Source organism: Coptis chinensis, chromosome 9 (genome assembly GCF_015680905.1).
Source record: "Coptis chinensis isolate HL-2020 chromosome 9, ASM1568090v1, whole genome shotgun sequence".
Lineage (NCBI taxonomy): Eukaryota > Viridiplantae > Streptophyta > Magnoliopsida > Ranunculales > Ranunculaceae > Coptis > Coptis chinensis.
The window spans coordinates 3,280,244-3,304,463 of NC_141464.1; the positions used below are offsets into that span (position 1 = coordinate 3,280,244).

The following is a 24,220-nucleotide window of genomic DNA, read 5'->3' on the forward strand; positions in this document are numbered from 1 at the left end:
CCACTCTAGAAGGTAGTTGATTCGCCATGAGAATGGGTAGAACTTCATCACATGCTAGTCATTAGTTGGTAGAGATTGTCATGAATGATTAGGGATTAGAACAATCAATTCTTATCGTAAGAACGTAAGAATTTGATTACAACAATCTATGCTAGTTTATTAAGTTGGATTCAAGGTGGAATCAAATTCCCCTAATTCTTTATCTAGATTCAAACCTTAGTATTTCTGTCATTTCATTATCGTATCTTGTTTAGTATTTGAATTTACATCGTAGTATAGTTCTCACCATTACTCTCACTACTTTGGATAGACCGATAGTCATAGAAAACTTTGAATGCTAAAGAACTAGGAGTGGAAGAATCTTTTACTCCACTCTATTTCGATAGATTCGAGAGTATAGAAATCTTTGATAAACATCTCTAGTAAAGACTAGTAATAGTTTTACTTATCTATGCGTAATTGTATTCGTAGGTAAAACTAGTAATATTTTACTCATTTATCAATTGCAAACTTGTTATGGAACTCTGGAAGAAACACAAAATATAGCTGAAAAAAATCAAGCTGCACAGGCTGCTCTCACATCACTTCGTGAATTGTACCAATTCGACGTCAGAGATTTCAACTTCAAAGAACTTAGCCATATACGACAACAACTTAAAGAAGCAAGGAGCGAAATCAATCATCTGCGTCAGATTCATGAAGAAGCTACAAACGAAATCATACAACTTCAAGAAGTCAATGAACAGTTTCATGAAATAAATCAAGAACTACATGTCGATATCATGTATGTTGGACAAGAAAATAGAGAATTACGAACATCATTTGCTAATGTTGACATGACGAGTGATGAAGTTGTCAAATAATCAACATTAGTGATGATGATGATCAGTAGAATAAATTTTAATGGAACTATTACTTATTTAAGGAGCAATAATTAGGTTATAGATTGTGCCAAGTTTTAAACTTATCAAGCACGCAAATATATGCTTAAATTTATTACATATTTGTGATTTATTATGCAATAATTTCTCAATTAGTTAAATTACATGATAATACACTTACTCCTATTACACAATGCTGGAAATGAAATTTCACAACTAGTTAAATTACATGATAATACCCTTACTCCTATTACACAATGCTGAAAATGAAAATTTCATAAAAGAACCCGGGCATATGCCCGGGTATAATACATAGTCTATATACTAAAGTTGAGACCTTTAAAAGGGGATTTTCTCTCTCTTATGTGGCACTCTAATATGAGAGTTAGTCTTTTCTCTATCCTATGTGGCACTCTAATATGAAAGATAGTATCTTCTAATAGCCTACAATCTCACGTACATGGAACCTCTTTGGAGAGGTTGAGTGTATTTCTAATTCTTATATTTGGAGAGTGTAAGTGTATTTCAAATTCTTATATATTTGATCAAATAAAAAAAAAAAAAATTCTAAAAAATAAATGATTTGTAGATAATAATTTCCTATTACGAATCAAACACTTTTAGTGTTCCAATTCTTATATATTTGATCAAATAAAAAAAAAAAATTGCTAAAAAATAAGTGATTTATAAAAACTAATTTCCTATTACAAATCATACAATTTTAGTGCCTATGATAAAACACTGACTTATTTCGAATATATCCTTAACACAGCCTCAAAACATAGTTAAAAACAATTATACAAAAATAACATCACAAAATATATAATAGAAAATGAAAATAATAATAATAATAATGGCAAAACAATAATGATAAATATTTTAAAATATGTATAATACTGAATAAAACTAATGTCAAAAAATAATTAATGGGGAACCGAAAACTGGATGCAAATGTATCGAACTAACCTCAAATAATATTTAACGGGAAATCGGAAACTGAATGCAAATGCAAGTATTAAACTAATCTTAAAAAGTAATTAATAGAAAATCGGAATATGGATATAACTGCATTAAACTAACCTCAAAGAATAATTAACAGAAAATCAAAACTTGGATGCAAATACATCAAACTAACATAAAAAAATAATTGTCGGAAAATCGAAAACTAGATGCAAATGCATTGAGCTAACCCTCAAAGATTAAATTAACGGGAAATTGAAAACTAGATGCAACTGCATTAAACTAACCTCAAAGAAAAATTAATTATAAATTGGAAACATAATGTAAATGCGTGGAACTAATTTAAAAAAATAATTAACGGGAAATCGGAAACAGGATGCAACTGCACTAAACTAATCTAAAAAAATACACTGGATGCAAAACCTCAAGAAATAATTAACGGGAAATCGGAAACTGGTTGCAAATTCATTGAACTAACCTCAAACAATAATTAACGGAAAATCGGAAACTATATGCAAATGCAACTTTATCAAATAATAAACGAAAAATCGAAAACTGGATGCAAATGCATTAAACTAATCTCACAGAATAATTAACGGAAAATCAGAAACTGGATGCAAATGCATTGAACTGACCTCAAAGAACAATTAACAGATAATTGGAAATTGGATGCAAATGTATTGAACTAACCGAAAAGAATAATTAACAAGAAATCAGAAACTGGATGCAACTGCATTGAATTGATCTCAAAAAATAAATAACGGGAATTGAAAATTGGATGCAACTGCATTGAACTAACCTCAAAATATAAATAACGGATCAGAAACTGGATGTAAATGCATTGAACTAACCTCAAAACATAGTTGGGTTATATGTTGTGGGAATGTCTCGATAAATATAGTTTTGCATTTAAAATGATGTTTATATTATGTCTTTTTGTATGATTGAGAACTCCTTGCTATTCGAGTAGCTTCAATATATATGAATTTATCCTTATTAGGCAATCTCATAAAACTTCAATCAAACTTCTATTATTAAACAACAAAATGAAGTTGAAGAATTTTATCAAAGGTGAGTTATGTTTTTTTTTAATGGAGAGTGAGGTTTTCACGTTATAAGAAATTTGGTTGAGTGATCAATATAATATCAATATATAATAGTTTTGCATATTTGCAAATATTTTTCAGAATAATTAATATAACAGCACCCGTTCGTAGATAATCTTTGAAAATTCCACATAATGAGTCATGCATAATTTAAAGAATAATTAACGGGAAATCGGGAACTGGATAATCTTCGATGATCCCACATAGTAAATTAAGCATAATTTATTTTTTATGTCATGCTTGCAAGGACACTACAGATGGATCAGTAGAAGTTGGTATTACACACCACATTGGATAATTATAAAGAAATCGGAAATTTGATTCAAATACATAACTGAGCTCAATAAGTAATTAACGGAAATCGGAAACTTTATGCAAATTCCATTAAACTAATGACAGAGAATAACCAATGGGAAATTAGAAATTGGATGCAAATCTTTGAAAAATATTTAACGGAAAATCGGAAACAATATGCAAATACATCAAACAAACCTCAAATAATAATTAATGAGAAACAAGAAACTGGATGCAAATGGATTGAACTTAACTCAAAAAATAATTAACAAAAATCAAAAACCGAATGCAACTGCATTGAACTAACCTCATAGAATAATTGGTGGGAAATCGGAAACTAAATGCAAATGCATTGAAATAACTTCAAAGAATAGTTAACGGAAAATGAAATCGGATATAATTGTATCGAACTAACCTCAAAGCATAAATAATTAGAAACTAGATGCAGATATATTTGACTAACTTTAAAGAGTTATTAATAGAAAATCGGAAACTGGATCCAAATGCAATGAACTAATCTCAAAGACTAATTAATGAAACATTGAAAAATAGATGAAACTGCACTGAACTAACCTAAATGAATAATTAACTGGAAATTATAAATTTGATGTAACTGCATTGAACTAACCTCAAAAACAATTAACATAAAATCAGAAATTGGATGCAACTGGCACTGAACTAACCTCAAAGAATAATTAATGAAAAACCAAAAACTGGATGCAACTGCATTAAACTAAAATAAGAAATTATCTAACAGGAGATCAGAAATTGGATGCAAATGCGCATTTGAAATAATCTCAAAAAATAGTTAACTAAAAATCGGAAGTCGGATGTAACTGCATCGTCAATGACCTCAAAGCATAAATATCCACTTTTTTAGCCTTTTCACATTAGTAATTACGAGTAATTAGGAACCCAAAACGAAAGTGAGTTTATAAAAATAGACTCTTACATGTATGCAAACAAATTGTAAACTATCGAACTAACCTAGAAAAGCAATTAACGGAAAATCAGAAACTGGATGCAGATGTATTGAACTAACCTCAAAGAGTAATTAACGGGAGATTGGAATCTAGATGCAAATGCAATGAACTAATCTCAAAGACTAATTAACGAAACATCGAAAACTGGATGCAACTGTACTGAATTAACATTAATCGATAACTAACGATAAATCATAAATAAGTGAATGCAATTGCACTGAACTAACCTCAAATAATAATTAACGGAAAATCGGAAACTTGATGCAACTACATTGAACTAACCTCAAAGAATAATTAATGAGAAATTGGAAACTGGATGCAACGTACTACATTAAACTAACCTCAAAGAATAATTAATGAAAAATAAAAAACTTGATGCAAATGCATTAAACTAATAACCCTAAAACATATTTGTATTATATGTAGGGGGAATAAATGTTTCGACAAATATAGTTTTGCATTTTAAATAATGTTTATTATAATTCTTTTATTGTGATTGGGAATGCCTTCCTATTCAAGTAGCTTCAATATTATCTTCGTCATATTGGGCATTCTCACAAAACTTCAATCAAACTTCTATTATTAAACCTAACAATAAAAAGAAGTCGATGAGTTTTATCAAGGTTTGGTGCTTCATTTTTATAGAGAGTGGTCAAGAAATTTAAATGAGTAATTAATATAATTTTCATATCTCATAACTATGCATAGTTGCTAATATTTTTTAGAATAATTTAATATAATGACACCCGTTTGTAAGACACGTTCATATGATAAATATTTTCAAATGGGAGTAGTGTATTATTTGAGGATATGGAAACAATGAATATGTTTTAGTGATTTGTACACATTACGTAAGCCGAATGGTGATGATTTACCGCTAAATCACCATAAATCTAATAAAACTATTATGCATGCTAGATCGAGTTTAAGATAATTTTATTTGAAAATTACGGATTAATATTATAAACCACAATGTGAAGAGGTTATCTCAATTTGATCCCTTAGTTTTCAAGTACTTATGCACTATAATCGCTGCTTATTAACGTATTTCGGTTTATTTTCAATAAAAATATATTCTTATTAAAAAATTTGTCGCTAAATCACCATAAATCTAAGAAAACTATTATACAAGCTAGATCGAGTTTAAGATAATTCTATTTGAAAATTACGGATTAATATCCTAAACCACAAAGTGCAGAGGCTATCTCAATTTGATTCCTTAGTTTCCAAGTACTTGTGCACCATAATCGCTGGTCATTAATGTATTTTTGTTTATTTTTAATAAAAATATATTCTGATTCGAAAATTTGTGTGAGACATTTTTTTTTTTAAAAGATAAGCTAGGGTTTAGGCTGACCCTCACCTGCATTATTTAACCATATCTTACATAGATAGCACCTCGTGCATCCTCCTCTATTAGATTTTGCAATTCTCTATCTAAAGGAGGAATGAACACTGATAACTCTTTACATAGAGATGGGTTTAGCCCAGCAAGAAAGTCTGCCGGCTGGTTAACTTCCCTAAATACATGCGAGAAGGAACAAAAACTAAATTGTTCAGCAATCTTTGTTATCTGAGCTTCTATGTCCACGCAAGTCCAAGGTGGTTTTGCTATCTTGTTGATGATGTTCACTAGCTGTCGGTGAGTCGATTCCACTTCCACCTTTTGGATTCCTATCTCATAGCATACCTCAAGCCCAATTCCTATCGCTTTCGCTCACAAAAACTTGACACCGCTGCTTATCTCCACTTCGAGAAAGCTGCCAAAGATTGCTCCCTCACTATCTATCTCGATGATCCCCATGACCGGCTCAGGTCTCGTCAATGCTCCATCAAGTATTCAACTTTGCTATACCTTGTTTGGTGGTGTCCAGCTGCACTCTTTGCTTCTTTGCACTTGAAACTCTATTTGTAAGCCCAAATGGCCGCATAGATTCCTTGCTTCAATGGATTCTGCGACTTCTTTCACTTGTGTTTGTATATGCGCCTTTGTCTCTCTAAGTAATCTCCTTAGCACCACTGTAGCTGGTCTCTCATTGTTCTTGAATCTGTGCCCATTCCTTTCTTTCCAAATTCCCCTACATCCGCGACAAATATAGACCTTATTATAGACTTGACCACAACACTTTCGATTTTTGCATACTCCGGCGGTGGCGACCATTCTCTGTTCGAAAGCCTTTATTCCCCAAGCATTCTTTCGCCTTCAATGATCTCATGTGAATATGTACACTCAAAGAAAAGGTGATTAGAAAACTCTCTACTCTGATTACATAAACAGTAGGACGAGAAGGAGATGATTTTCTTGTATACTAACCTGTCTTGCGTGGATAAACTGTTAGAGAATAGATTCCATGTAGTAAAGGAGTGTCTTGGTATAACCAATCTACCCCAGACTAGCCTCTACCATTTTACTTTTTCAACTTTTCTTCTCAAGGCTTCATACGCGCTGTTCGATGTAAACTTGCCACTAGGATGAGGTTTCCACACTACTCGGTCCCCGATCAAGATGCTTATTGATCCTTGTATTCAGAATGTCTTCGTAGCCTATTACTTTGGATGTTACGTACCACTTCGTTCCAACTTCCTTCCGATATGAGTTCATCCCATTTGCGTTAATAGGAATTTGTAGTTCATTTCATTGCTGTCGCGTTGAACAAGAGAGGACTCTTGTTGCACCGGATATCATGCCATACTAAGCGTGTCTCGTCCATTTGAGATAGAGTACGAGGATTAGTTCACGCTTCTTTTTCTTCTCTTTAGGATGTTCCTCCAAGACCATGAACAGTCTTGCGGGATTGCCATAGTCCACAAGAACTTGTTAGCCAATTGATTTTTCCACACCCAATCAACCCAAATACTACTATCCTTTGCAGCTACTTTGAATAGCAGCCCACAATAAGCCCCTGTGTTCCATACTTCCATATTCATGATCCCCAGCCCTCCTTCTTCTTTCGTCTTTTAGAGATGATCGAGGCTTGCTTGATGCACACATCTCTTGTTATCAGTTCTACTCCATAGAAAAGTTGCACATATCTTTTCCACGTTCTCTAGAACCGTTTTTGGTAGGATGAAAGTTCTAGCCCAGTATATATGCAACGAGTTGAGCACTGATAAAATCAGTTGTAGTCTTCCTGCATGAGAGAGTAATTTTGCTTTCCAATCCTTGATTCTGCTTGTAACCTTATCTATCAGAGGCTGACATTCTTTGATACCTAGTCGAGCAGAGAAAAGTGGAAGACCTAGGTATCTTACTAGAGGAGTTACCAGTTCAATGCCTAATATCTGAGCCAAATCCAAAGAGGCTTGTTGACTCATGGCACCAGTCATAATAGTTGTCTTGTGCGAATTTATCTGTAGGCCAGTCGCTGCACTGAATTCCTACAAGCAATCTCTGAGAGAATGAATTGAATTCACTTCACCTTTGCAGAAAATTAGAACGTCATCAGCAAACGCCAGGTGTGTGAGCTGATTTCTCTTGCATCTAGAATGATATTGAATAAGTTTGTTTTCAATACCCACTCGATCGGACAACCAAGAATTTCCATGATAAGCACAAACAAATATGGAGACATTGGGTCTCCACGCCTTAAAGCCTCTGCCTCGGGGAAGAATCCTTCGGGAGAGCCATTTATGAGTCTGAGAATAAGAAGGGGCTGATGCACATTTGAATCCACGATCTCATCTTATTTTGAGGCGGTATCTCATTCAACATGTAAAGGATGGATTTCCAGCTTACCATATCATAGGCCTTCCTGATATCCAGTTTCACGGAGCATCTAGGTGTTCCGTGTCTTCTTTCATAGCCTCTCAAAACTTCATGAGACATGAGTATATTATCCTGTATCGATCTTTCAGGAATGAAAGCCGACTGATTTTCGTGTACTATCTCAGGCATCACCATCTTCAACTTGTTAGTAATGACTTTGGCCACACCTTTGTAGATCGTGTTGCACAAAGCTATGGGTCTGAAATCTTCAACTTTGGTGGGTGATATCACTTTTGGGATTAGACAGAGGAAAGTTGCATTAATACCCCGAGGCAACTTATGTGTTCTAAACACATTGTTTATCGCGTTCACAACATCCATCCCTGTGTCGGTCCCAAAGAATTATTTGAAAAAGAAAGGATTAAATCCATTCGGTCCTGGCACCTTGTTGTTCTCCATCTCAAAGAACGCTTCCCTTATCTCTGTTTCAGTCACCTCTGCTTCCAGTATAGCATTCAGACTTGGTTCAATGATTTTTTTAACTTTCAGGTCCATGAAGAAATCTCTGTCACTGACTGAAGGTCCTGTGGCACCCAACATCTGTGTGAAGTATTTCACAATACTCTGAGTTACTTCTGCCTGCCCATGCGCTGTGCCAACACTATCATTCTCTATCGCCCATATGCCTTTTATGGCTGCCTTTTCCTTTAATGAGTTGAAGAAATACTGTGAACATTTGTCACCTTTTGTCATCCATTTTAAAACCTTTTTGATCCATATCTATTGCTTCGGCTCTTGCTAAATCAACATATTTCTTCATAGCCTCTTTTTCACCTCTTCCAAACCCCACATCGGTTGAATTTGTTTTGGAGCAGAATCCGTGCATCTTGTAGGCATGTTGCTTTCTTTGTGATAACCCGGCTCATGTAGATTAGAAAAGTTTTTTCCTAGCCCACGGACGAATCCTCTCCTTAAGCATCTTAAGCTTTTGTATGAGAACATACATAGGATTTGCATAAATCCTTGTTTTCCAAACTTCCTCTAGAATGATTTGAACTCACGGTTGATACACCCAAAAGTTGCAAAACCGAAAGGTGTTGGGGCTCGACTAAAGTCATGCCATGTGAGGAGCATGGGTGAGTGATCGGATACTCCACGAGGCAAGAATTGACCCCGAGTTTGGATAAGCTTGTAGCCATAGGCTGTTCACTAAGCATCTATCTATCCTCGACATAATACTTGCGGCTCAATAGATTTATTCCACCAAGTATAGAAAAACCACTAGAGTTTATATCCGTTAATCCGCATTTCGAAGGCGAGTATAAAGTCATGGGCTTCCCTTGGATGCATAGGGTCCCCACCTACTCTTTCATTAGCAGTCCGATGTTATTGAAATCTCCCGCTACACTCCACGGTTTATTTATTGAACCTTGTATCCTCATCGGATCTTTCCACAAAACTAGCCTTTCTTGAAAAGCATTACTCGCGATACACCAGCAGAAGAAAAATACTTACGCCGGGCGGGTATTCCACACTACAATGGATGAATTGTTCGGACATCTCTATTTTCTGTATCTTCACAACAAAAGGGTCCCAACAAATCCAAATCCGTCCGACGGTCAGGCTTTTTAAGTAGTTATTTTCTTCCTCCCAACAAAGGGCAACCTGACTTGCGGATCTTTGTCATACTTATCCTTTTTCACTTTTGTTTTGAGAATCCCAAACACACATAATTTCTTGTCTATCCTCACCTTATTTATCTCTTTGGCTTTCAAAAGGTCATTTGCTCCTCTCACATTCCAAATGCATATAGGACCTATCATTAATGGTGATGTTTTTTATTCCTTGCTCCCTTAGGTCTCCCCTTACTTTTGCTACCTTGCTTTTTTTTCCCACTGGCAGTTTGGTTCTGTTTTCCTTTGCTTCGAGTCACCACTCCATCTCGAGGTATTGGGGTATGAGTCTCTTGAGATATAGGCAGAAGATTTTTATCCTGAAAATATTCAGTTTCTTCCTCAGACACTTCGTCGTCCGATATCTCCCCAAGTCGTACACTTTCACTGATGTTGTTGTACTCCTCCTGTTCCTCTTCGTATCGCATCAAAGGATTGAAGCCAACCGCTTGTTCAAGGCCTTGTATGCTCTCCACATAAGGCACTAATGCGTTACCATGCTCTTCCATAAACTCCCCTGACAACCTCTCCTCGTTTCTCGAATCCACCACCACTGTCTTTGCTCTGTACTATCACGACCCCCCCCTCGATGCTCGATCGTCCTCAATTGATCCCCGGAACCCCTCATTATACGTACTTGTTCTCTCTGAAAAGCCCTTCATCGTACTTTCAACCACACTTTCGACTTCTCTCCTGTTACCACTATAAATGGCGTCGGAATCTCTGCCTCTATCCGATTGACTGCATTAGCAACGGTTTCGAAAACTCCTTCTGGCCTCTCTATCTCTCCTCTTCTGTCCCTGTTTTCCTCAGACTCACTATACTCTACTGCTGATGCTTCTGCCACTACCTCCGACCGAATCACAAGCTCTCTTCTCGCTATCGATTACGACTACTACGAGACACCATCTCTTCACGAACTTCTTACGCCCTCTTCCTCATCAGAGTTTCTGTCTAGCATCTCCTCTCTCTCAGCTTGTACCTCTCTTCCTGTCACAACCTCAATCTGACGCACTTCCTCCCTTACTTCCATAGAGCCTACAAATTACTCGAGACAATTTGCTCTCTCCAAAATCCCCGTGTCCACTTCCTCATTAATGTTGCAACGATTTGCTCTCTCTACCTCAAATGGTTTGGTACCTCTCTCTCGGTGAACAATGCGCATCAAACTGCTCCACTCTCTCATTTTGGGTTTGTTATTGTAACCCGGGAAGACTGGTGATTTCTTCCACTCTATCATTTCTAACCATGCTACTCTCAGGTATGGTTACAGTATTTTCTACCTGCACCTCCTTTTGACCTCCAGCCCCTATCGTGTTCACTCTTTGCAAACACCCTTTAGTCTTATGCCCAAATTTACGACAGTAATCACACATCTTTGGGATCCATTCATATTCCACTTCTATCCGTCTAATATCCTCATCACCCATATCTATCTCAAAGGTACTAGGTAATTCTGCATCAAACTCTACTAGTACATTAACTCTCGCAAATGCCAATCTTTTCCTTGTGGCAGTTGCTTCATCCATCCTCTGGGGTGTTCCTATTCTACTAGCCAAAAACCCCAATCCTTCACCAGTCCATAGATCTTTTGGCACGTTGTATAGATTAATCCATATCGGGATAACCTTTACTGTATTCTTTCTCTTCTCTACATCTTGATTCCATTGGGTTACTATGAAGCACTTTCCTGCCATAAAGATTTGAGCCATCCCCAAGACCTTCCTTTTATCTTCTTCATTGGTGAATTTGAAGTAGAAAAGGTTTGAATCAGCCACCATCTCATAATCCCCCTTTGTTTGCCATTTTTTCCTAAGGAATTCTCTGACCACTGGGTATGGAAGTTTTTGTTCTAAAAAGAACCCCACAACATAGTCTTTCCATATACTTCGCCCTCTACATATTAAATCCTGTGGAACTTGAGTTACACCCCAATATTGAGGCTAAACTGTTTGAGACCTGTTTCCAGTGAAGCTCCTTTTTCTCCCTAGAACAGCTCGTTCCAATTTCTTGTTTGAGCTCCTGAATTTACTGCATTCACTCCTTACATATGTTGAAGCCTTTTCAGCACACAAAATATTTAATAGATCCCGGACGTATGCACGTGTCCAAAATCTAGTTTATAATCTACATTACACACCTAAAAGCTTAATTGTAAGGTGTTAATCTAATATTCTGTACACGTTAAGTTTTGTTTAATATCTGTTCTAAGTCCACAAACGTTATCTGTACACCTTGAACCACGGCCTTGTGTAGTTACATGCCCTGTTTACTACTTAGGCGTGTCATTTTTCCAGTTATAGAAATGCAAACAAAATACAAATAGAAGAAATATAACATGCAACAAGCGCAGGCCGCCACTAGAGCAAGTAACAACTTCAATGAAAATCGTCTCCAAGTTGAGCGCCAATGATTCCAAAACTACTGAACCACTCTCAAATTTCACATTCAACACCATTTCCTAACAACTGAGCCACCATAAGGCAAAATGTTTTAACCTTTACATGCACTTCATATGTATCCCTTGAAGACTTAGATAGTTAAGTGAGATTGTCATAAAATATCTATCAATGCAAAAGGTACCTACAGGAAGAACGTGTGATTACAATTCCATCGAATTCAAAGAGTCCAAGAGTGCCTTTAATCAGGGCGCTGCCTTTTGGAGCTTCAACGACCTACAAAAATCTTGATATTGCGTATATTCATTTAGAAACTTTACAACATGCGCCTTCAAAATCTTGTAACCTTGCAGCCCCTTGGACACAAAAGTCATCTGAGGATAATTAAAGTTCAGCTTTATTGGGCACAAATCATCAAAGAATTCTAATCCGACAACTTCCTCCTTGGAGGTCGAAATGAAAGTATCAAACTTGTCATCTTCATAAACACGTTTTGCCGGGTTCAACTCTGGTTATGTTCTTCTCTGGTAAGATACAGGGCTTGTGAACCAATAAGGGCTTTAGCTCCTCTTTTTCACTGACCACCTTCATGACCACATTGCATTGAAGCGCCACTTCAGCCTCTGCGGAAAACTCATTATCCTTTCTCAGATTTTTGCCAACTTCACGAAGAGTAAGTACATAGGGAAAAGGAAGCACTGGACCCACAAGAACGTCACCCCGCTTACGTTTCTTTGACAAGTTGTCACTTTCACTCAAACACGACGTCTTCAAGTAAAAGGAAGGCAAGTTTGGAGCATCGGGATCATCCAACTGTAAATGCCAACTGCATAAAATCCATATTTAAACCAGACCACATCCTGCTTGATGTAATCTCATGTACACTCATAGGGCCGTTGATGCAACTAAGAAAATTTTCCATTGAAGGCGACAAACCACTGCAGTCAACACCTGCAGCTCTCAAAAGATTGCCTACATGTTTGCAAATGTCTGGACTGTAAACAACTTTTTTAGTAGTTTTACAACCGGGGTTTTGCAACTTTGAAATCAGGAGTTTAGAAAGATCACCATTAATATATCCCAAAAGATAATCGAATCTCCTTGGAAACTACTTATACTCCTGAACAGGGAACAAATTCAGATGAGAGTCTTCGGCCTGTGAAGATACTTTCCTTGATTCGTTCAACTTGCACTTGTAAGGAGTGGCGTGTCCCAAGAGGCCCACATATTTCTGCTTTTCAAGCTTTCCATTGGACAACAGCCTGATCAATGTGAAGCCACTTAAACCATTAGAAACTTAACAGAATCCCAAAAGTCTCTTTTTTTTCCATTCAGGAAGCCTTTCACTAGAAATAACCTGTCCTAAAACACAGCCGCCACATTTGCATTGTTGGCCAGAGATGGAAATCTCTGAAGGTAGCTCCCATGCATAGAGGGACTTGCAGAAATTGGAAACATATGAAGCTACTGTTCTATCAAGTGCAGATAAAGGTGGTCCATAGCAGAAGAGATTGAACTTAATTCAAGACAGATCCCAGAAGAATGCCGAAACCAGAATCAGTAGCCCACTTATAATTGTCGTCCACGGATGTAGACCTTAACTCTGACAATCTGAACACCTTGATGTACTCTGGGTCATTGTTATTGTGAGCCCATTGCAGCAAGGGCATCACTGGGCTTCTTATATCAAGGATTAATCATTTTGACCTTTTTAAAGGACAACTATTTCATTAACCAAAGGTCCACATTGAAAAATGTAACTAATACATAGTCCTATTGCCAAATATGTCTGCAAGTGTCCTATCGAAAAAAAATATATAAGTTTGCTAGTGAGATAATTGTTTCTTCAACATTACCGTATCTCTTTTCAGACGACAGTTCTGTCTTCCCATCCTTTGTTCCACTCTCAAAGTCCCTAAAACTTATGAAGAATTGTTTAGTATAGACCGATACGTTGACATACCACTGAGCCACTTTTTTATTAACACATTTGCATCAAGCCCTTACTGCGGCCATGCTACTGAATCAGCTGCTTTACTTTTTTCTATCAATTATTAAGAATTGTTTTCCCCTACTTGTGGGCATCAAAAACTAAGTCGGGAGTTTCTAATAAAAAAGGAGCAGTTCTAGTGAGATTTGTACCCTTACATATAATCTAAGGAAAAACTAATCAAGAGAAGACTTCTACCATTCTCTTTCATATAAAATACTAGAAAGTTGCACGTTCTCACCTTCTGACCAGCACTGCACCGTCCACACATTTCCAGCTCTGCATCACCAGTCCGCATGAGCACTTACAAAGTAGAGGGAGAAACAGCACCAAAGTTCATTACAAGGAAACCATATTAAGTCTAAAAGCAGTTTTTACTGCGTACTCTGTAGCTATAGGATCGAATCCTAGCACTCTCAGAATCAGAATGAATACTTGTATAATCTATATCTTGTCCCCTGTATGTTTGCTGCCACAGTTCCCTTATAATCTTGTTTATTTCCTCCATCTTCATAGAGTGAAAACCAGAGAAGAATATAAAGAATATTTAGATAAACAGATAAAAGCAATATTGTGTAAGTACAAATGCGTTGTTGAGAGAAGGAAAAAAAACACAATCAAATGCTACCAGTGAGGCTTGATACAGCAGTACAATAAGACACTATAGAAGGTACTAAATTTGACTGTGCCAAAAAGTTCAACTAAATTATATTAGAAGTATATCGAAGAAACGTGGGAAAGTTTCAGAAGAGGTTTGGCAGAGACGTAGGTAGAGAATGCAACAAGCCACAGTAATTTCTATTGCGCAGAATATTGTGCAGAATTTCTATTAAAATAATTCGAACTGTTTTGCATGTATACAGTTTCATTTAGAACTGCTAACAAAAAGCCAATGGATCAATCCCAAAGCACATTTTTAGAAGACAGGGAGAACTAAGATGTTTTTCGAGCACTCACTTATCAAGTGCATTGTAGTATCTGTCCGGGTCTTTGTTTGCCATCTCAGTTGTCTGTACAAGAAATGTAGTCAAAAGCATATGACGAACAAACAGATAAAACTGATAAACATGTCGAGGACAAGTACATTTCACCTTGAGCTGAATCAGCTTGGTTAAAATAACGATTGTCAATGTCATTGCACTGTGCTTGTTTGAGGTCAATTTTAAGCTTTGACACTTTAGCATAATAGACAGACAACGTTCCATGACACCTGCCAAGCTGCATATCGAGGTATATCTAGTTAAAATTTCACTCAAAGAATTGAGCAACTTTTTTTGTCTTCTTTTGGGGGGAGTGGGGGTGTGGGTGGAGGGGCGGACTGGGAGAAAGAAAGAACCAATTCAGACCAAGTTTCTATACTAGCATTTACAATACTAGGGAGGAAAAGAAAAGAGCCCTGTGTCATGCTGACTAGGACCAGGGAATGGCACTAGATGACATCAACTCATGTTGATATAAACTGCAAGATTTGCTACAGGAACTTCTTTGGATCTGGATCTGATGAAACATTAGACACAGACCAAGTATCTGAACCCAGACTAAACACTGAAATCTGAATGGATACATAATTCATTTTGGTAGCTCCATTTCAGTTCATTAAAATGAATATATAAGGGTCCTGTACATACCTCTGAACGAAGTCTCACTTTTTCCTGCAGGTGTTTTTTGTGATCAGTTTCAAAGGTGGAAACTCCCCCAATCTTTAATATTCTACCTTCAAGCGACTCTATCTCATGAAAATAGCTTGATAAAATCACCCCCTAATCACTTGCAGCACAAAACAATGTGTTACTGCTAAAAGAGTAAAAGAACATTTACAAGAGAAAAGATTTAGTAATACAGATATTGAGATAAAAATCAATAGAGAAACGTACTAAGTAGATTCAACTCACACCAGTAATGTACTTCAGTTTCCACAGGTTGCGAAAATACAATGCAATACAGAACATTTCTAATCGAACTCTAAGGTACATGATTCAAAGAAACTTTTCAACTCAACTAGAAGACTCGAGTGACATCTCATATTGGTAGTTTCTACTTTCTACACCAAAAAGAACAAAGACATAAAATGGATTTGAGTCTGAACAAACTGTTCTCAGTCGCTAATCAAACATGTCTTGTCATTTGGGTTCATGTAATGATATGAAAGATGAGATTACTAAGCAAATAACTGATGGTCACGTATGACCAAGGTATGACTTTGGAACCTAATTCCAATGCCTATGCCGATTTTAGGGTTCGACTAACTTGTTCCTCGCGAAGACACGAACTCTCACAAGAATTCAATTGAGAAAACCTTTCTCTAACACTCAAATTTTATTATTCATCAACTCTAACTATAGCCAATAGCCTACAACTCAATTTATAGTTTTCTACAGCTTCAAAAATAGAAACCTATTCTAAAACCAACTCTAATCAAAATAGAAACATTAAATTCGTAATTAAAATAACCACAAAAATAGAAATAGCCTAAAGCACCTAGAAACACTAATTAGACTCGATTCCTAAAAATCCCTAAAAATACTAATAATAATAGTAACTAATTTGGGGATGATCAACCCTAGGATGCATCAATAACATACGAGAATTCGGTCTAATAACAACATCAGGGAACATACACATATTACCAGAGTAAAAAGACATGATTCAAATTGGGCAAAACCAAATATGGCCATCACTATAGTGTCAAGGTAAACGGGCTATTCTGCAGAGGATAACATTCTACCCTGAGAAACATACTCTTATTTTCATACCACCAATAAAACCTAAGCTATTGCCGTATACCTCCAGCAACAAAGTCGGCTATGTCTTCTCTGCATGAATGCAGTAATACCAAATTCATAGTCAGCCCGGCATGTTTCTACATTTGTCAAGAAATACTACATTAGAGACGATGAAGTTCAGGGACTAGGGATCATAGGTGCAGTAAATAATTATACACCAACAGTTCAACAAAAAAAATGAAATGCCTAATGTTCACTTATAATATACAACAACTGTTTCACTGCTAAAGTGCCAAAAGAATAAATATAAAAGGAAAGATTCGTAACAAGATCAAGATGGAAATTTACCGAGGAAAAGCAACTCAATTTTTTTCTAAAGATATAGAACTTTCAACCATTATAACCAAACTCAAGATCAACTATAATGCCTAGATCTTGTTAACTAAATGAATCTCACGACCAACATTCCAACACAACATAAATCACTACCGATAATCCCGTCGATACAAATAAATGTACATGTCAATGAATACAAATATACATGTTTTTAAGTTCTGCAACGCTTTTATTGGATACAAATATACATGTCTTAAAACATACAACACTCTGTTGGCTACCTTAGTCACCGCAATCTTTCACCAATGAAAAAAAAAGCATCAAACTATGGTTAGATCATGGCATAGTTACTACACGGACTCCACTGAGTTACACCATTATGAAGGCAAACAACTTGGGAGGTGCCTGGACATGGTTTAAGATTCGCTTCAAACCACATGCGTATATGCGTGTGTTTCGATTTCAATCATTGTTGAAGTTGCCTTCTTCCATCTACCTAGCTAGAAGTCTAGCATTCTTAAATTAGATGTACTTTACATGATAATTGTTAAATTAGAACATGTTATACATCGAGGAATAGACTTATGGATATTGTTCCAGAAACGAAGCCAGACTTTCTATATATTATGAAACAAACTAATTAAGCTTATAACCATTGTAAGAGAATGATCACTTTCCAGCAAAAAAAAGGTGACTAATAAGAGATTTGTTACCTTCATTTTCTTCTTCTGCAATCAAATTATTGTATCTCAATCAGATGAGTAGTGGTTCCCCTGAATAGCTTGCATCGCAGTGATCATCAATCCCCATGCGAAAATCAATGTCACCTTATCATAACCAATCCAAATGAAAAAAATAAAATTAAGCAAGGCTTTAAATCGATTATACCAATGCATGAAACATCAATGTAAAACCGTTTTGAACAGTTACGTAGAGTCTAGAGAAATGGGACTATATATAGTTTCTAGATTTAATATTCGGAATATATATTGGATTTGGAAACCTATACTCGTTTTATAAATTTGAATTTGATTGATCACCCTATTATTATAAAAACTTTGTTGAATAGTTAGTTAACAAGTTTTATTGCTATGAAGAGGCGTTGTAATGAAATTCCCTTGGATATATTACCAAACATACTCACTCCCTCTCAAGTCTTTGTAGATTCTGGAAATCCTTGATTATCAATAAGTCCAAAGGCTACCCATCGTTTGTTGGATAGATTATGATCCACTATCCATAATATTCTATTATATTGATGGATGTGGAAAAGCAAGTAGCACTTGGATAAATTTTCATCGTTTGAGATCATCTACTTGCACCCTTTGTAATGGTCTATTCTGTTTTGTTGATTGATCGAGATAATTTGATTGTAAGTAATCCAATTACCCAAGAAAAAGTGGATTTACCCATGACATCGGGGCGGGGGGGATTTGGAAGTTTTATGATGGATTGACCCCTTGTCCAGAAAATTTAAAGTCTTTGATTGGAACAATTACCCAAATTGCCTCATCCACACTTTAGGAAGCAACTTATTGAGGCCGAGAACGAAGCACGCTCTTAGAAGATGGATGGGACCATCTTTCTACAGACCCCCTCTACTCAACGGGAGATTATATTGGTACCACACTCTTAAATTTAAGATCATCTACTTTGACTTTGCTAATGAAACTTTCGGTCTCATCCAAGTCTCTGGAATCAACAGTCCGGTACTAAATCTCTTCCGTTTTGACGGGAATCTGTCTTTGTCAGCTTTGTCATCTCATGCTTTGGAGTTTTGGATATTAAACGACTGTAACAACGGTTGGGATATGATGGTAACTATTCCCCCGCCTTCCCCACATTTCAGGTGGACGATGCCATATACCACTCGAACGGGTGAAATGGTATATGCTATAGATTTTTTTTTTTTGTTAAGATTTAACCTTTTATTATACCAAACGTAATTTACATAATCCTAAGACATCATAAAGAACTTGCATGACACGATCAAAGTTGTTGGACTACCTCTAGATTATTTTTTCGTGCCTGATTATGTAGAAATAAAGTTAGCCTAAAAGACTTGTGAATTACTTCCAAATCAATTTTTTTTTAGCATTATTTTAGCAATAAGGATGGAGTGGTATCCCTTTTTCTCTCTATTTCTCTCTGTCTTTTCTTTCCTCCACTCCTTTTTTCTCTCTCCTCTACTATTCTTTTTATACCCCTTTTCTCCTCCATCTTGATCGTCTGTCTGTCCCTCTATCTCTCGCTTTCTCTGTCGCCACGTGTAGAGTTTCCGCAGCATACCTAAGGGTCCGCGGACTTATCCTATACCATGCGTGTTCACTACTTATCTTACGTTAGGCTAATCCCACCCTTAACCTACAATATTCATCCATCGATGCCCTGCCCCACTTACACATTCTCCTACTAAGATTTTGGTATCCGCAGCCCTGATACAATACTCCCCCCTCTCTTTATTGCTTTGCCCCCAGGTGTCTCCCCTTCCCCAAGCGTGCTTATTCGGTTAGGTGGTATAGATATCCGCGGTCCTGATCCCATACTCCTCCGCTCCATTTATTGTCTTACTACCATGCCCATCTGCCGTTGATTCTTCTGCTATCATAGATTGGGTCACTACAAATGCTGAGAGTCCGCGAACTTGTTGACGCTTGCGGGGTTGAAAACCCACATTTTCCTCCTATTTCTACTTGGCTTATGTCCCACGCTTGGTTATGCCGTCTTAGACATGTTTCACGCGTGCATAGTCTATGTCTCTTCGTTTTCTGTTCCCCCACGTGTCTTGCTTTCCCTGGTTCAATTGATGGCACCTCGGTTTTTGCCCCTTCGCATTTACTATTTTGTCCTTTCTCCTCTTCAAATCCCGCTCGATTCCCCTCCCTCTCTCATTCACTCCCCACTCTCTCCTCTCTCTTGCTTTCAGAGGCCATTTTCAACATCCTCAACTTCTTACTCGCTCTCTTTGCCTTCTCTTTACTACCAGCACCCTTTTTTTTCTTTTTGCTTTGATCCCGTTTTCTTTCTCCTCTCAGTGATCGTTTAGACGCTCATTCCACTAATTGGATTATTGCATCAGGTTGGGTTTTTCTTTTCTTTTCTCTTGTATCTCCTTCCCTTTGTTTGTTGGGTTTTTACTATTTTTCCGTTCATTGTAACGGTTCGTCTCCTTTCACTCTCCCCTGATGTCGGACTCCTAGTCAAAGGATCCAACTTCTTCACGATCTGACACGGTGGCGTCCCCTCCTCCGATGGACTCCACCGCGGCCCCCTCCATCACTAGGTGGCCATTTAAACTTCCGCCACCCCCCCATGATCCCGCCAACCTAATTTAGAAGCGATTAGGGTTGGTTAAGGGATCCCGGATGACGTCCTTATTAAGCACGTGCCTGACGTAACTCACTTTCCTCATTTAGGTCCTAGCAGGTCGGGATGTCTGGTAGCCACGGTAGGTCAAATCGTATCTGGCATGCGGTTTCCAATATCTTTGTTAGATGTCGAAGTGTGCAAACACTTCAATATTCCCCCTTGCCAAGGTATAGACAATTTTTGGCGTATTATGTATGCCGCAAACCATTACAACAAGAACCGTGAGCCCAAGATAGTCCTCCGCGACATAATTTCTCACTACTACATAAGAAAGAGTACTAAGGACATCAGCGTGTGATATCATTCTTTCTATGTTCGTCTATGTAAACGATCTTTTATTTTTCAAATCACCACCTCGGACAAGACCTGGCACCACTACCCCTTGTATGTCTCTGGTAAATTTCCTATCCCGAAGTGACTCTTAATCACCTCACTTTTCTGACCAGCGGTGAGTGCTTTTACATATTTCTCTTTTTGTGTGCAATATATGCTGCTGAGTGATCCTTTACCCTATCTTTGCACAGGCTGGAGGACCGATTCTAAATCTCGCTTCTGCGAGGGGATCACCTCCGCAGGCTTTGAACAACTCCGCAGCTTGATTGGGTCCATATCAAACTGAAATCCTCGACATCAACCCCGCTCTCGGGACTTCCCTACTGACAGACCCAACTTTGTACACACTACGCAAGTATTCTGCTCCGTTATATCGCCCACCACCCCTAAAGAAAGAAAGCCTCGAACCACCAAAGGAAAGTTCCACTACCACGGTTTCACCCATAAAACTTCCAAGTCCCAGGTCCGGGCCCAGGCTCTTTCCGAGATAGTTCGGAAAGCTACCGTTGATCTTCCTTCTTAGTCTTGTAGAAATGCCCCCTCTTCCTTTCGCTCCATCTTTGCTTGGGAAGATCAGTACATCTCTCCCGACACCCCTTCCGCAGATTCCGCACCGCCCCCCATGGATATCATCACTAAGATAAAACTATTTGATAGTGACTTTGACGATGAGGTGACGGAAATTCCTGCTACCCAAGCTATCTTTACTCCGTCTGACATTCCTGCAACTGTTGAAACTTCACTTGGTGAGCCTCCTCATAAGCGAAACTAGCTTTCCACATCCGCGGAACCAATCGTTGCCATTTCTCCTGGTTCCCAGCCTCATCGCCCTGGCAAAGAAATCACTCCTTCCACCAAAGGGACCGCTACCCCTGAGATCTTTTGCCCCACCTACAAGGTTCGCAGCCACAATGTCAACATCGCGGATTCTGCTATGGAGAACCCAGCCGTAGCCTCTGCCTTGTTCTATGGCTATCATCTTCCCCGCCATATTGCCTATGCTGAAAGTGGAACGTTTGAGCAATATTGAACCTCTCTCTACACCAGCTGGGAGAAGGTAACCGCCTTTTATACCGCGTGTCACTCCTTCATGTCTTCTTTATTCTAATTGCTATTCCGTTTCTAGGTGAGCTTGGATGTTTTGTATATGATCCGCGGCCTCTTCTCATCTCTGAATACCGTGGAAATACTGGAGAAGGAGGTTGGCGGTCCTAGTGGATTGCATGCCACTTGTGCTCGTCTCCAAATGGAATTGGATGCCGCAATGATGGCTAAACCCCGAGCTAAGGACGAACTCAAAAATGTTGAGACTACACACCAGCAGTTCATGGACACAGTAAATGATCGCTTGAGCAAGCAGCATGAAACCCTCCTCCTCCAACATAAAGACACTATTGACACCCTCGTCAGCCAGCATGCAGAAAGCACTAAGGCCCTCCTTCTGTAGCATACAAAAGACATGGAGCAGCTGTAGCTAAGCTTCAAGGCACAAGCTAACAAACATGTGGCTAAGAAGCTCGTGAAGAGCATGCCTGTCTTGCCAAGGAAGGTCACCTCCTCCCAAAAAAGCCTTTGTCTCCCGTAATTGAAGCCCATGATGCCGCGACCACAACCGCTTCCACCCCTGTGTCCGAGGACCTCATTGCTGATGATACTACGTCTGAACATGCCACGATATCTACTGAAACAACACTCCCTGCCGACACTCCACGCCAAGACTTAGATTAACTCAAATGTTTGGCTACTCTTTTGAACTCGGAGATTGTATTTAGGTTTGCCCTCTTTGTTTTGTAATTGAATTTGATGCTTGCAGTACTCACTTGTTCATTTTATTGTGTTTACTTTGCTATAATTGTTTTGCTCCCAATTTTAGGCTTCTCTCCCCTTGCTATAGTTAGTATTTTGGTTTATGTGCACTCTCCCCTTTGCAATCCCTGCTCTTGGGACATTTCCTTTATGTCCCTTAGCCAGATTCCCCTAGACTAGCTTGTGGAAGACCCTCTTTTCCTCATCTGGATTGCCCTCGGCAATTTGGGAGCAACTCACTTTGCCCCCAGGTCAGAAATAACCTCTCACGGTCGCGTTACTCATCGCGCAGCGGAGGGCTCCTCCCCTCCCCACCTCTAGATTGCACTTTCCAATCCACTATAGGCTCCGTCCCCCATTGTGTAGCAAGATTTGCATCATAAGATAAAGTTTGGTCATATCTCAAAAGTGTCGTTGTATTATTTATATTGCATACAATGCTTGCCTCGTAAGCCAGACTTATATTGTGATTACCAGTAATTTTTTTTCAACATCCTTACATTCCATGGCCTCTCTATCAATTTTCCTTCTTTGGTCTGAAGCTTGTATGTGCTGGCTCCTCCTTTTTTCACCACGATGTAAGGTCCTTCCCAGTGGGGACCTAATTTTCCATCACTGTCTTTTCTCAAGCTTGGAGTCACTCTTCGCAACACCAAATCTCCTACTAGAAACTGCCGTGGCCTCACTCTTTTGTTACATTGCCTTTGCAGCCTTCGGTGGTATTCCTCTAACCTGATCCGTGTAGTGTCCATTCTCTGTTCCGCCAAGTTCAAATCCCTTGACAATATGCCCCAATTTGTTCCATTTTCCACGGCTTGGGTTCTCGTGGTGGATGCCACCATTTTCGAAAGGATAACTACTTCCACCCCATATGCTAACGAGAAAGGCGTTTCTCCGGTTGAGGTTCGCGATGTAGTATGGTATGCCCACAGTACATGGTTTAGTTCATATGCCCATGACCCTTTCCTATCCTCCAGCTTCCTCTTGAGATTGTTTATAATGATTTTGTTAGATGACTCCGCCTGCCCGTTGCCTTCAGGATTGTAGGGAGCAGAGAATCCCTGCTTCACTTTGGAAGCCTGTAAGAACGCCTTCACCTTTGATCTGGTGAACTGTGTCCCATTATTCACAATCACCGCATAAGGCAGCCCGAACTTGCATATCACATTCTCCCACAAGAATTTGGTATGTAGAGGGACCTCTTCCACCCACTTGGTGAAATAATCCGTCGCTAGTAGCATAAACCTCCTTTTACCACTAGCCATAGGAAGCGACCCCACTATGTCCATTCCCACAAGGCGAAAGGCCACGGACTCAATATGTTGTGCAAAGGCTCTACAGGTGCAAATATTAATTGTGAGAACCTTTGGCACTTCCCGCATTTCTTAGCGTATTCCATAGCATCTCTCTTCATGTGTGGCCAAAAATACCCTTGCATTAACAACCTGTGTACTGTAGTTCTCCTAGCAGAATGACTACCACAATCTCCCTCATGTAACTCCCCAGCACCTCCTGCTCCCGTGTAGGGCTGAGGCATTTCAACAGGGGTCCGTAGAAGTTCTTTCTGTATAATTCTTCTCCCAGCATAGTGTATCTCTGGGATGTTTTTCCAATCTTCGCTTCTCCTTTTTATCTTCTGTGACTGCTCCGGACAAGAATCA

At 38.4% G+C, this 24,220-nt stretch overlaps 1 protein-coding gene across 5 annotated transcripts; it reads right to left on the reverse strand.

Annotated features, from left to right (window-relative positions):
• Positions 1-418: 418 nt before the first annotated feature.
• On the reverse strand, positions 419-18,054 carry LOC147474420 (DNA repair protein RAD50-like). Of its 5 annotated transcripts, XR_015208912.1 has the most exons (7): positions 17,765-18,054; positions 16,777-16,852; positions 15,621-15,752; positions 14,950-15,210; positions 14,378-14,500; positions 14,234-14,271; positions 419-705 (listed from the first exon to the last, which is right to left on the reverse strand). XR_015208912.1 is itself a non-coding variant. In XM_086584253.1 (4 exons), exons 1-4 carry the CDS (start codon positions 17,768-17,770, stop codon positions 14,995-14,997), a joined length of 273 nt encoding a protein of 90 aa, XP_086440379.1. In that variant the 5' UTR covers positions 17,771-18,054; the 3' UTR covers positions 14,507-14,994. The 5 variants fall into 5 exon arrangements, 1 of the variants encoding a protein (XP_086440379.1); XR_015208911.1 differs by having other exon boundaries at positions 14,234-14,500; XR_015208910.1 differs by lacking the exons at positions 419-705; positions 16,777-16,852 and adding an exon at positions 12,513-13,264 and having other exon boundaries at positions 14,234-14,500; positions 14,950-15,002; positions 15,084-15,210.
• Between the last annotated feature and the right edge of the window lie 6,166 nt (positions 18,055-24,220).